General features: G+C 51.1%; 6 protein-coding genes across 6 annotated transcripts; 2 read left to right on the forward strand and 4 right to left on the reverse strand.

Moving 5' to 3' along the window:
- Positions 1–667: 667 nt before the first annotated feature.
- On the reverse strand, positions 668–1,713 carry COCMIDRAFT_91291 (uncharacterized protein; the record flags this gene model as incomplete). Its single annotated transcript, XM_007688299.1, has 2 exons — positions 668–943; positions 1,009–1,713. 2 exons carry the CDS (start codon positions 1,711–1,713, stop codon positions 668–670), a joined length of 981 nt encoding a protein of 326 aa, XP_007686489.1.
- Positions 1,714–2,011: 298 nt separating this feature from the next.
- On the reverse strand, positions 2,012–3,127 carry COCMIDRAFT_35398 (uncharacterized protein; the record flags this gene model as incomplete). The annotated part of the gene is made up of 2 exons (XM_007688282.1): positions 2,012–2,941; positions 3,014–3,127. 2 exons carry the CDS (start codon positions 3,125–3,127, stop codon positions 2,012–2,014), a joined length of 1,044 nt encoding a protein of 347 aa, XP_007686472.1.
- Positions 3,128–3,402: 275 nt separating this feature from the next.
- On the forward strand, positions 3,403–5,408 carry COCMIDRAFT_25019 (uncharacterized protein; the record flags this gene model as incomplete). Its single annotated transcript, XM_007688270.1, has 2 exons — positions 3,403–3,503; positions 3,560–5,408. 2 exons carry the CDS (start codon positions 3,403–3,405, stop codon positions 5,406–5,408), a joined length of 1,950 nt encoding a protein of 649 aa, XP_007686460.1.
- A 2,715-nt stretch (positions 5,409–8,123) lies between these two features.
- On the forward strand, positions 8,124–9,167 carry COCMIDRAFT_3961 (uncharacterized protein; the record flags this gene model as incomplete). The annotated part of the gene is made up of 1 exon (XM_007688260.1): positions 8,124–9,167. The coding sequence occupies one exon, from the start codon at positions 8,124–8,126 to the stop codon at positions 9,165–9,167; it is 1,044 nt and encodes a 347-aa protein (XP_007686450.1).
- Positions 9,168–9,329: 162 nt separating this feature from the next.
- COCMIDRAFT_35401 (uncharacterized protein) lies at positions 9,330–9,975 on the reverse strand (the record flags this gene model as incomplete). Its single annotated transcript, XM_007688283.1, has 2 exons — positions 9,330–9,637; positions 9,711–9,975. 2 exons carry the CDS (start codon positions 9,973–9,975, stop codon positions 9,330–9,332), a joined length of 573 nt encoding a protein of 190 aa, XP_007686473.1.
- A 541-nt stretch (positions 9,976–10,516) lies between these two features.
- Positions 10,517–12,997, reverse strand: COCMIDRAFT_91413 (uncharacterized protein; the record flags this gene model as incomplete). Its single annotated transcript, XM_007688300.1, has 1 exon — positions 10,517–12,997. One exon carries the CDS (start codon positions 12,995–12,997, stop codon positions 10,517–10,519), a length of 2,481 nt encoding a protein of 826 aa, XP_007686490.1.
- Positions 12,998–13,430: the final 433 nt, after the last annotated feature.

Raw genomic sequence — 13,430 nt, forward strand, 5'->3', positions numbered from 1 at the left:
TAAAGAAGAGAGAGCAAGCTGAATATCTGCCTCGTGAGAAATTGACTGAGAAGCGTGGCTTGGAGGCATTGTAGGCAAAGGTGTGGTGGGTGCGCAAAGTTGGTAGGGTGACCGACTCGCTTGCCTGACCGACTCGCTTATCCGTCACGTTACCTGCGTTTGAATCGGCACGAACAACACATCTCTCCAACTCAGCACAGCAGCCTTGGCCTACATTACACACATTTACATCTTGTATAAACCATATCTCGCTCCGAAACTTTGACATCCAGCACTACATATCCTGTCACTCCTCATACACACACACACACACACACAAACGCGCGTACCGATATCGCCTCCGAACATCAATTTACCTAATCAATACCACTCGGCAAATACTTCCACAATGCTCCAAAACTACACACCCGATGCAGATCGCTGCTGGTTGCCTTGTCCAGGTGATGACCTGGAAGAAGATCAATGTGACTGCTGTTCCTGTAATGGGCACCGATGAGATACGGAAATGGAAATATGCAAAATTTTGTTCGGGGAAAGATTGAACTCTAGGATATATTGGTCAAAAATAGAGCCATCAATGGAAATAGATTATGGATGTTCGTCATAATGTTGTACTCTTGGTCTACATATCTGAGTTTGCTCGTCATAACCACAAATTCCCCGTTACTCATGACTCCGGAACTTCATCAGCCCACGGAATACTCGATTGCGCGCCCTCTCTTTGCACAGTCATTGATGCAGCTCTATTCGCCTGTGCGATGGCTGCGTCAAGGTCGAAGTCAGCACCCTTTGCCATAACCTTCCAGCGAGCTACAGCAACGGTGTAGGCACCAGCAAACGTGTCGCCAGCAGCCGTTGTGTCAACGACTTGGACCTTGCGCGCTGGAACAATGACGCCTTGCTGAGACGAAGCCTGCTGTTTTGCTGTTTTGTAAAAGACACCCTATTACATCCTGTAAGTAAAATATCTCTATGAATTCACAAAGACATTGAAAACAGAAAACTTACCTCTCCCCCTAGAGTAATAATCACATTCTTGACCCCCCTCGCAATGAAAATTCCCGCAACCTCATCCCAATTCTCCGGCTTCTCAATCCCACTCAAGATCGCAGCCTCCGTCTCATTAACAATGAGATGCCCCAGCCCCTGATACGCCTCCATGGGCAACGGAATCGCAGGCGCAGGATTAATAATAGTCTCCACCCCCTTCTTGCGTGCCACAGCCATATTATGCAGCACAACCTGCAAGGGCAACTCAAGCTGGAATAAGGCAACACTCGCATCATCATCCACCAGATCCTTAACAGGCACATCGCCATTCGCACCAGGGTTAAACATGATGCGATTCTCCCCCGTCCCCGTCTCAACTACAATGACAGCAACGCCCGTCTTCTTTCCGGGTAGAATCTCCACTTTGTCGGTGTTGAGACCGTCGTCTCGCAGTGCTTTCAAGAAGGACTGGTGGAATTCATCTTGGCCGACTGCACCGACCATGCGCACCTCGACGTCGGAGGCTTGCGAAGCGCTGACTTGGGCTTTTGTGCGTGAGAGACGGGAGCAGGCAACGGCTTGATTGGCACCTTTGCCGCCCCAGCCGATGTTGAAGGATTCGCTGGCGAGGGTTTCGCCTGCGACGGGGATGCGGTGGGTGCGCGTGACGAGGTCGACATTTAGAGAGCCAATTACAGATATTACGGCTTGTGTAGATGGCATTGTTGCGAATGGTCGGTTGGTGATCTGCAATTGGGCGTTTTTGTGGTTGGTTGGTGATGGCGATGACGTTGGTAGGATGTGGTGAGGCTCTTCGGGCCGCTTGTGGATGGCGCTATTTTAGGTAGGCTAGCCGAGCCCATGGGGAACTGGACTTTGTGTTTAGGTTTCCTATTGCACCAGGACACGTAGCATACATGTCGAGAATGTGAATTCACTCTGGGAATTGTCAAGACGGTAGGAATTGAACGTGGAATCATATGATATCTCATTGCTGGCGTTGCAGTAGTCCGCCCAGGAATTACTTGCTGCGCTTGTAGATCTTTTGGAGGAAAAGCTCAAAGATGTCTTTGTTCAGGCCCTCGCTCTCATCAACCTCGGCAATCTTGGCCCTCAGATCGGCAACACGCTCCTCCTCCCACTGCTCATAAAACTCCTTGAGCTTGAGCTCGTGGTACAGCTCCTTGACCTTGGCCTCCTTCTGAGAATCCTTCTGGCCATAGTTCTCATCGAGCAGCTTCCGTTGCTCGGGATTGGCCTTCTTCAAGGCCTGGTTGACGAGCCATGAACACTTGTTGTCCATGATGTCGGTTCCAATCTTGCCAAGAACCGAAGGGTCAGCGAAGGCATCGAGGTAGTCATCTTGAGCTTGGAAGTACTCGCCCATAGGGACAAGAATGTCCTCGGCGGTTTTCAGGTTCTTTGGTGTGGCAGCACCAGAGTAGTAGAGAGCCAGGGCAACGGGGAGGTAGAAGGAGTAGTAAGCAGTCTTGTAAATGACAATGAAGGTGAACTTTTCGAGGCTGAAGTTGTCGAGGTTGACATCATCCTCTGGAGCAGTGAGGAGATCACAAAGCTGGCCACACTCGGTCTGGAAGGTGACCTCGTGGAACAGCTCGACAATGTCGACGTAGCTCTTCTCTTGTCGGAAGTGCTTCTTGAGCAGTACATAAATGGAAGACTCGAGCATAAAAGCATCGTTGATGGCAATCATGCCAACCTTGGGCACAAGGTACCAGCAGGGGCCTCCACGACGCGTCTTGGAAGAGTCCATGATGTCGTCAGAGACGAGGAAAAAGGCTTGAAGAAGTTCAATCATCCATCCTAGAAGAGCAGCGCGGAAGTACTCTTCAGAAGAGGGATCGAGCGTCTTGCCCTGGAGGATGGACGTCGTGTCAATGACGGACATTCCCCGGTTACATTTTCCGCCGACTGTGTTGTAGTCGAGCGACTATTTGTTTTGGCGTGGTGAGCATCATGGACCCTGAAGATGTTCGCTGTGTGGTGGTGGGGCAGGACATACCTTTGTGAACCAATCAAGAGGCTGCTGGGGCAGCTTGTATTGTTTGCAGTGATCCTGCAGGTCCACGACAATGCGTGGCCATACGCTCTCAAACTCTTTTATTGTGGTCGGCATCTTGATGGCAGAAGGTGGCTTACGGGTTCAAGATGGGGAGGGGCAGCAGTAAATGTTGATGGAGGCGGTGTCTAGTTGTAGTCCGGGAGTCTGCCGGCAAAAGGTTAAGCCGGGCAATTGGTTGCTGCCCCACCGCGCGACGTGCCCTAGACAGGCAGCTCAACAACAACGCGTGCATCGGTCACCGAAACTCTGCCCAGTGACCGTAATCACCGCGTTGTATATAGAAGAATTGGGTCCAAGTCAGCGATACCCTGCCTTCGTCTGGATTCGTCATGGGCACCTTATCGCAGGCCGACGAGGCCCAGCTCAAGGCCCAGCTCCAGGACGCCGTCATTAGCTGCACCGAGCGCTGCCTCTATCACTCGGCCAAATGGTGCGTACTGGCCTTGGGTGATGTCTGGCGGGCGCGTGTATACTGATGTTGACAAGGGCTGCAGAACTGCTCGACTCGCTCCCATCGCCTGACGACGATGATGGCTCAGACACGGATGTCGACTCGCCCATGTCTGACGCGCACCCGCCACCAACACCAGCACCTGTGCCCAAAGACGCTACTGAAGCGCGCCTAGAAGCCCGTGAGGCGCACAAGTTCCTCCTTGCAAAAACCTACTTTGACTGTCGCGAATACGATCGATGTGCCGCCGTCTTTCTCCCGGGACCCTTGCCCAAGGGCGCGTCGAATCCTTCTTCGACCCCAACGTCAAAGGCCAAGTCAGCCAAGGGGAAGGCCACCATGTTCACCCCTACAAAGGGAAAACTATCCAATGATACAGTCAAGGGCATCAGCCAGAAGTCGCTCTTCCTGGCCCTGTATGCCAAGTACATTGCGGGCGAGAAGCGCATGAACGAGGATAGCGAGATGATACTGGGGCCCCAAGATGGAGGCGTTACCATGAACAAGGAGCTGCCAGTTGTTTCCGCTGTTCTGGACGAGTGGTTCAGAGATCTCCCCGACAGTGGCCGACAACCACAGGGCTGGCTCGAGTATCTGTACGGCATGGTACTGGCCAAAGGAAAGAATGAGCAACTCGCTATTGACTATCTGGTCAAGAGTCTTCATCAATACACGTATAATTGGGGTGCATGGCAAGAGTTGCAGGCGCTGCTCAGCACTACCGAAGATCTCAACCGAATCGTCGCGCGTCTACCGCAAAATCTCATGACCTTCATCTTCCATGTTACATCCTCACAGGAGCTATACGTCGTCAGCGAGCAGATACACTCGTCGCTGTCGCAGATTCTCACCATTTTCCCCACCTCGGCCTTTCTCAAGACCCAACGCGCTCTACTCCACTACCACAACAAGGACTTTGATGATGCCGAACAGATCTTCTCTGACCTCCTCATCTCCGATCCTCACCGGGTGGACCATTTAGACAACTACTCCAACATACTCTATGTCATGGGCATGCGACCCAAACTTGCATTCTTAGCGCAGCTGGCCACTTCCACGGACAAGTTTCGTCCAGAGACGTGTTGTGTAGTAGGCAACTACTACTCACTCAAATCCGAGCACGAAAAGGCCGTCATGTACTTTCGAAGAGCTCTGACCCTCGATCGCACCTTTTTGTCGGCATGGACATTGATGGGTCATGAGTTCGTTGAGATGAAGAACACCCATGCCGCCATTGAGTCGTACCGGCGGGCTGTCGATGTCAACCGGAAAGACTATCGTGCATGGTACGGCTTGGGACAAACGTACGAAGTGCTGGAAATGCATTCGTATGCGCTCTTTTACCACCAACGTGCCGCTGCTTTACGGCCGTATGATCCAAAGCTCTGGATGGCTGTTGGACAATGTTTTGGCAAAGTTGGCAAGGTTATGAACGGAATACGGTCCTACAAGCGTGCACTAGTTGCTGGTTCCTACTACGATGCAGGCATTGGTACATCGTTTGGTAGTGGCGAAGTCTCTGGACTTGCCGGAGGCGTCTTGGATCCTGATGTGCTTTACCAGATTGCCCTGTTGTATGAGCGCATAAATAACATGAACGAGTGCGCAGCATATATGGAGCTTGTCCTTGCGCAGGAGGAAGGTCCCGACTATGAAGAAGCCGGGATGGAGGGCGCAGGTGGGGTTGGTGTGACTGCTACAACAAGCAAGGCTAGGCTGTGGCTCGCACGTTGGGAGTATATGCGTGGCATGTACCAAAGGGCAATGGAGCTTGCAAACGAGCTTTGCCAAGACGGCGTGGAAGTCGAAGATGCAAAAGCACTTGTAAGAGACATCAGAGCACGCATGGAACGAGCAGGGGAAGAAGAAGAAGAAGCAGATTGAAAAGCATCTAATTTGGAGGGGTTGACTGAGCATTTCCAGGCGTACAGGTACGATACCCAAGCGAACAAAATATACCATTTCTTGGACTTTAACTCAATGCCCTGACACAATATTATCATTCGCTTTGGTAGGGAACTTTGCAAGACGTTTGGTTTGTTGACATGACAGGGAGAACAATAATTGCTGAAAAGTGACCTACATGCAACATTGGTTGTACACACAACTACTGGTCTTGGAAATAAATAAGACTGAGACATAATTGAGTTATATCCGTCAGTACGAGATGTACTCTGCCAATATTACGTAGGTTTCGAAAAAAAAAAGCACATCATAAGACATACGTGGGACCTTTCTATACGGCTCGCATTCATTGGTAAAAAAAAGCTTCAAAAATCTCTTGGCATATTGGCGGGTCAAGAGTTTCGACTAATTGCAGCTTCTTCGGCTTTAAGTACTGTGTCCTATCAGACCCCTACACGTCGTCACCCTAGACCATTAGGGTTTAAAGATCGCTGAACTACCTCAATGTTTAACACTCTTATTTTCATGTCGACTCTAATGAAAACCTTATTTACAAAATATGCCAACTTGGATACGATAGCGCATGCATCTGAATATTGAGTCGATAGCTACTAGGGTGGATATACGTCGTGTGTACAGAATGCCAAGTTGAAAACCTATAGATTACTCCAGATTGTTCTCCACGCTCAATCAGTCATAGTGTGGTTCAATAATCACCAGTCATTTGTCTTGAACCACTCAGCATTTCCATCTACGTAGCAATTGTTAATATCAATACAGGCACTGCAGAACCAAGCAAAAAACGCTCACCGTACTAAGGCCCCGGGAGTACATCTGCCTACTAAAACCCATTAACCGCGAATCGCTTACCAGCCATGCACAATCTACCCCACATAGTGTACACACATCTAGATACACAGTATACACATACGCGCATCACTTCGAAAAAGCAACCCCTAGCCGCTCCCTCCGCCCACAAAAAAAAGCAGCCCCTCCGGCTCAAGGGAAGCGGGCACACCCGAGCCCATATTCCCTTTCCAGCACCAGCGCCAAAAGCGAGCCCCACAACTGCAGAGCGAAAAGATCCCCCAGTCCCGGATGTATCCGAACGACGATGAGAAACAGCTTCCTTTTACCACCTCCCTTCTCTACTTGCCGAGAAGAAAAAAAAGGTGTTGTAAAACCACATTCCTAGTCCATTTACACACACACCCATTCAAGTTTTCCCGGTATAGTAGTTGTCTGGCAAAACCCGCTTCTACGAAAGAGTAAGTAGTAGTTATGGCTCGGGACGCCGCTTTCCATCCCGTCCCGACCGACCGACCGATCTTCACCTTGGCGCCGACGCGTTGAACCTTCCAACGGCCCGTCCCTACGAACCAAGGATCAATATGCACATGCGGATGCGGGTGTGGAGAGGGGGGGGACCAAGCACGGCGTGTTTGGTGGGCAAGCTGCGGGGTAGGAATGGTTGCTTTTTCTTTCCTTTTTTTCTTCCCTTTTTACGTAGCGGTTACATTCGGAGCAGAACAAGTAACTTATGTATGTGAATTTGATGAGAATTGGGGAATTCGAGTTATGGGGATATAGTGGTTTTGCCAAAGGGAAAGGTATCTTTGGAATATGGTGTAGGATAGTATGGCAGGAAGGGGGGGGACAAGACTATGTAGTAACAACGGGTAACCGGTAACATTGCGTAGTTAGTTGACGCAAAGCTTGCTTTTCAATCGATAGTAATGTACCCTGCGTACCCCACGCCGTGAGCTTCTTTGTTTTTTTCCGAGATCATGTGCTTGTTTGTGGGGCGAAGAGGAGATGGAAAGTGTGGTTACACAAGAAATGGGCTGGCTGACCTTTTGTTCGCTTACTTACATGCGGTATTGGTACGAATGTGTTTTTTTTTGCTAGATTCACCGGAAAGAAGGGTCAGTCAATTAGATCATTTGCACTAAGCGTGGTACATGTGTGTGTGTGTGTGTGTGTGACGTTACCGATGAGGTTCTGAGATGCATGTCCGAGTTTTATTTTCTAAGGGTCCATCAACGGTATGCAAGAGGCGTATGGAGTTGACTACCTGGCTAGTACAGCGGAGGACAGGGTCTGTACGTTCCTTTCTTGTGTGCTACAGCATGTCTGGACTGTCAAGTTCTACTGGAGTGAAGCAACAAACATCACTTGCTATGTGGTTCGGATGATTTGACCGACGAGATCAACACCAAGATCAACTTGCCACCTTCTTTCGAGGTAGCAGACCCTAATACAGCTGCCAAGTGTGCAACAAGCAGCCACACAGGTCATCCATTCCAAAATCCAGACCGTCATTGTGCAGACGTATCATATGGCAATCGACCGAGTCTTTTCACCGCTTTTTGTCACCACTCCCAGAACGAAACGGTAGTGGTGGAAACTCTAGAGATGGACATTGCATATTCTGTATTTGTTGATTCTGAAGTTATCGATGAGGACTATAGGCAACATTAGAAAAAAAGCCACCATACATGTCTTGTAGAGAGTCAAAGAAATATAAATACCTGGCATGTAGTCACTGTAAAAAGACACAAGCAACATCTCCATCCCTCACACCATCACTATCAATCCACTCTTCTCCTGATAAATTCAGGTCAGTCTCCCTGCTCTCAGTCCCCCAGATAGTTCTAATCTCGACATACTCAGACCACAAAACAACAGCCAACCATGGGTTCCATGCCAATCGCCATGCGCTCCTGGATCTCAGTCGAGTCCTGGGGCCCTGACCGCCTCGACCTCGTCGGCATCGGGGGAGATAACCAAATGTACCGCAAGTCATTCGACCGGAGCGACCAAGGATGGAAGCCCTCTGCGGGTGGCGCATGGGAACCCCTCGACGGCAAATTCCAGCAGATCCCTGGCGCCGTCTCCTGGAGCCACGGCCGCCTCGACATCTTCGGCATCGGTCTGGACAAGCACATGTACCGCAAGACGTGGGGCAACCACCGCAAGAGTGGTGGAACCTGGATCAATAGCCAGTGGCAGCGCACCGGCGGTGAGCTCAAGAGCCAGCCTGTGCCTGTGTCGTGGGGCAATGGCCGCATCGACATCTTTGCCATTGGCCTGGACGACCAGATGTACCGCAAGGTCTATGGAGGCAAGTGGGATTCCGAAGAGTGGGAGCCGCTCAACGGCAAGTTCAAGAGCCCCCCGGCAGCCGTCTCGTGGGGCTCCAACCGACTCGATGTGTTTGCCATCGGCATGGACAACCAGATGTACCACCGGGCGTTTGAGAACAACGCGTGGACTACACCTAACTGGAACCCAACCAACGGTACTTTCAAGAGCCCTCCGGCCGTTGTCTCGTGGGGTCATGGTAGGCTCGATGCTTTTGCCATTGGCATGGATGACCAGATGTACTACAAGTCGTTTGACAAGGGTGTTTGGTTGACCAACAGCTGGCAAGGACTGGGTGGAAAGTTCAAGAGCACCCCCTCGGCTGTCTCGTGGGGCGCGGGACGCATCGATGTTTTTGGCATTGGCATGGACGACCAGATGTATCACAAGGCATTCGACAACAGCCAATGGGTGGGTGACTGGAAGGGCATGACTGGAAAGTTCAAGAGTGCTCCGGCTGCCGTCTGCTGGGGCAAGGGACGCATCGATGTTTTCGGTATCGGACTCGACGATGCAGTGTGGCAGCAGTACTACACTGACGGCAAATGGTCCGGCAAGTTTGGCAGCTTGGGCGGAAAGTTCAAGACTTTCTAGACGGGGTCTTGACCTGACATGCCAACTTGATCCTTACTAGAGGAAATCCACAAGCTTAGCATAGTGTGCTCTTTTCTTGTCAACATACACACACACATACACTACAGGAATATTTGATAGCAATGAAAACACAATGACTTTCCATCCCAACTCCACCCTATCCTACCTCTTCCCCACCCAAACCGTCGGCCCATAATCCCTCTCCACCCCCGTCTCAAAATCAACCCCCCACCTCACCCCTTCCTCCTCCTCCTCCGCCTCTTGACTCGCAACCCGATACGTCCTCACCTCCGCAAGCCCAAACCGCCTCCCCTTAACCAAATACCCTTTAAACCCACTATGCGTCACCAAAACCACATTCTCATACCCTCCTTCCTCCACCAGCTCCATCACTCGTCGCCTCACCCTCTCCGCCCTCGCCACAGCCTCCCCCTCACTCTCCTCCTCATACTCCCCCACCCCCCTCCTCACTACACCCCGAGAAATCAAACTGCGGAAATGCCGCTTCGAGCTCGCGCCGTGCCGAAGCCTGGTTGCAGGGACTGGTAGTGTGGGTTTCGCGGAGCGAGGGCCAGATGTGTGCGGGGACAGGGGAGGGTTGGCTGGAGAGAAAAGGAAACATGTTCAAGGCCGTTTGGATGGTGCGGGTTAAGGGGGAGATGAGGATGAGGTCCGGGTCGAAGGGGAGGTGTTTGTGTTTTGTGGTGTAGTGGCCGGCTTTTGTTAGGGGAGGGTCGCGGTAGGGGTGGTTGGCATGGGTGTTGTGGTGGGCTTCGCCGTGGCGGAGTATGTGGATTAGTGGGGCCATGGTGAGTTGGTGGGATGGATGGATGAATGGGGGGAATAGGATATGTTGGGTGGAAAAGTTGGGTTTGGATAGAATGCTGATGAACTCTCAAGTCAGGGATGACGTAGCGCTTGTGGGGATCTATCATTGTTTAAAACTTAATGCATCTTTGGGTAGTTGTTCTATTCATCGTAGTATGTACAACATCCAAAAGTCCATGTCAGTGCTCTTAATCATAGTTGATTGTTCAGAAGATAGTATGCAAGCAACAACATAATCATAAAGATAGAAAAAATGGTACGATTCGAGTGGTAAAAAAGAGTCCATCATCGTGTACGAGTACTAGCCTCTATACTATGTAAAACGATGGAAAAAGTACTCAATTGTACACATATAAACATGATCCATGATCATTGAGTAATCTTCACCAGCGTAACAACAAAAAACCAAGTCCTATATATATAAAAAATTCTCCAATCACACACCGCCCAAAAAAACGCCGCACAAGATGCAATGGAACAAGGCCTCAAGAATGCCCTACTGGAAAGAACACAACATCCTTCTATCGCAACATATAACTCAAATCTGGCAACCCGGCCAGTATATCTCTAATAGTCTTCTCTTCCTCATTCTTCCGCCGTTGGGCGGAATTGGTGGCACCAGTAAGAGGCTGGACGGCTGGGGGTGTCACAACACGCGGGGGTGATGACCGAGTAAAAGTCTTGGCCGAAGAAGCAGCGCTGTTTGGTCGTGGAGGAGGAGTCTGAAAGAGAGAAAAAGGATCCCCAGGCTCGTGTTTTGCTTTTGGTTGTGCAATCGCTGCTGTTGTTGGAGCAGACTCGAAAATTGAAAAGTCTGCGTCTGCCCATGAATCGACTATCGGCTCGGGTTTCGCTGGAGCTCGAGGCGGAGTCATAGGTTGGACAGGGCCTGATTCCAAAGTGGTGGTTTCGAAGACAGAAAAGTCGTTCACTGCATTGTTTGCTGAAGGCTCGGGATCCTTGGTCTTGACATCGAAAGTCTTTTCCGTTTCGCGTACTGGAGTCGCCTCTTGCACTTTGCGCGGAGGAGTTGCCCGCAATGGCACTGATAGCGCCTCAGGCTTGGGCTTTTCAGGTGTAGAAGCGACCGGCCGTTTGACCGGCTTCAAGATCCCAGGTCCAATGGGGCCATGTTCAGCACTAAACGGAACGAAACTCTTTCGTCCAAATACAGCAGAGGTTGGCGATATTGTACTCTTCAGGCGAACTATAGAAGCTGCGTGCATGGCGTCGGCTGATGAATCTTCAAGTGGCGACTTTTCAGGGGCTGGATCCAAAGTTGACACAGTATTGTCAGGAGTGGCGGTTATAGAGTTCGGGAAGGCTGAAACGGGGGAAAATGTTGTGGGACTTGATATCATCTCACCCCAATCATCATCTTCGTCATCATGGACACTGGTGCTTTGTTTTGGAACAGCGTTGTTTGTGTCGAGAGTGCTGGTGTCTCCCCATGAGTTTGCTGATAATGTGGTCGGAGGTGGAGGTGGTATTGTGTTCGCGACATTGGGTGTTTCAAGGGAAATAACCGCTGACCCTGGTCTTTCTCCAACACCATGCGCAAGATCCATAGAGGCAGGGCGGGAATCCTGTGTTCGCTCATTTTGTATAGCAGTGGACTTGGACGTGGGAAGTGAGACTACTGAGTTCAAACTTGGGTTGTCTTGGTTCCAAGGGTTTCTTGTAGATGTGGGAGAAGCCCAGTTGAACGCAGCTGCCGTGTTCGTAGCCATTGGTGGAAGACTTTGCCTCATTGGTGCGTTTATGCGCTCAGTAGGGACTGACGTCTTTGTGCGCTGGTGACCCTTGGGCATCCTGGGCTCGACTGGTGCTGGGGTGTCCCAGTAAAATGAAGCCCGGGCACCGGGTCCTGTGCCTGACATGCGGTCTTCGCGCGCCCACCTAGCTACAGTCTTATGAACCTCAGACCTGACTTGGGAGCCGGGCCATGTGACTCGAACGTAGCTGTCATCGCTGTTGCCGCTATTGAACTCTTTCATCGTTTGCTTGCGTGTGAGTCGATACCAGGCCTTGCGCCCCGAGGTTGAATATATCGGGTCCTCCGGAGCTTCATCCAGTTCTGCTTCATTCTTCTTGGAAGGGAATAACTCATCAAGAAGAGTAGCGTCAAGCTGATATCTTCCGATGTGAGATTGTGTGGCGGTGGTTGCTGGTGTCGGCTCATTGCGTGACGATGTAGAGTTTCCAGGCTCGTCTTCCTTGGAGTGACTTGGTGCTTCTTCAGCGACATCGCTCCGATCCCGAGGGCTCTCAGTCAGGAGCGTGTCTGCTGTGGAAGTTCCGTATTCGTCCTCAGTACTATCGCTGTCCGAACTTGAGCCATTGTCCTCTTCCTCATCTTCCTTTTTGTCAACATTTCCATGTTCTTCTTTTGAATCTACCTCCTCTATAGTGTGCTCTGCAATAGCCTCCTCGTCTTCAAGCGACGTCCGAGAGGATTCGACCGGCGCTTCATGGCGGCTGATCTCGGATTGCGATGTAGATGGTCGCGCGGAGGAGTCGTCGTCAGGTTGCGACCGGGTCGCAGCATCCTTTGCGTTTCGTTCTGGATCTGTGTTTGCGTGTGCATCTGCCTGAATGGTGGTCGATGCTTCTGACGTGTCCGAAGTGCCATTGTCAAGGTCAGAAGAATCTCCAGTTTGTCCTCCTGTCCATGTTCCCTCGATGTTCGGTATAGTATCTTTGACTTCCTCGTCTATGCCCCAGGGCAAAGCATCTTCAGCGACGCGGTCATTTCTTAGAGGGCTTGGGCTAGGTAGGCGGGTGTCTATATGGGCGACGCTGGGAGCACCGATCCCAGTCGACGCACTCCAGTCGCCAAAACTCTCGTCTTCGTTCCCCCATCCTGCATCGTCAAGGAACCCATTCAATAGCACTGGAGCAGGTGCAAGCGTTGGTGGTGGAGGTGAAATCACCGCGTTCTTGGTCGGGGACTTTTGTTGCTCGACATTACTATCTGCCCAAGGGTCGCCCCAATGATCCATTGTCGCGTTACCGCGTCAAGCGTCATAGTGAATTTGCTTCTGCTAAAGAAGCATCACCGGGCTCCGGGATTCGTGCGTGTGTGGCGTTGGGGTAGGCGGTTGCGAAGGATCTAGGGCCAGCTTACTGCAGAGAGGTACCTACTTGCACTTGCGCGGTGTTGCCAAGCCGGGAGCCGGCCAGCCCGTGGCCGGCCAACACCATGCGCGTTTCGTTATGCCTCGGAAGTGAGGCATTTGCATTTCACAACACTAGTACCACAAGCCAATATTATGGGTCCCAAATGTATTGGATTCTATCGCCAACCACAACGAGACTTGTTGCTATGATGTAATTCCTTCTCCCTGTCTCCGAGAAGCCAGGATCATAAATAACCCGTCTTACTGCATTCCCGCGTGTCGTGCCAACGTGCTCTCATTTTTACTTTTCCTTCTG

Source organism: Bipolaris oryzae, assembly GCF_000523455.1.
Source record: "Bipolaris oryzae ATCC 44560 unplaced genomic scaffold scaffold_40, whole genome shotgun sequence".
NCBI lineage: Eukaryota > Fungi > Ascomycota > Dothideomycetes > Pleosporales > Pleosporaceae > Bipolaris > Bipolaris oryzae.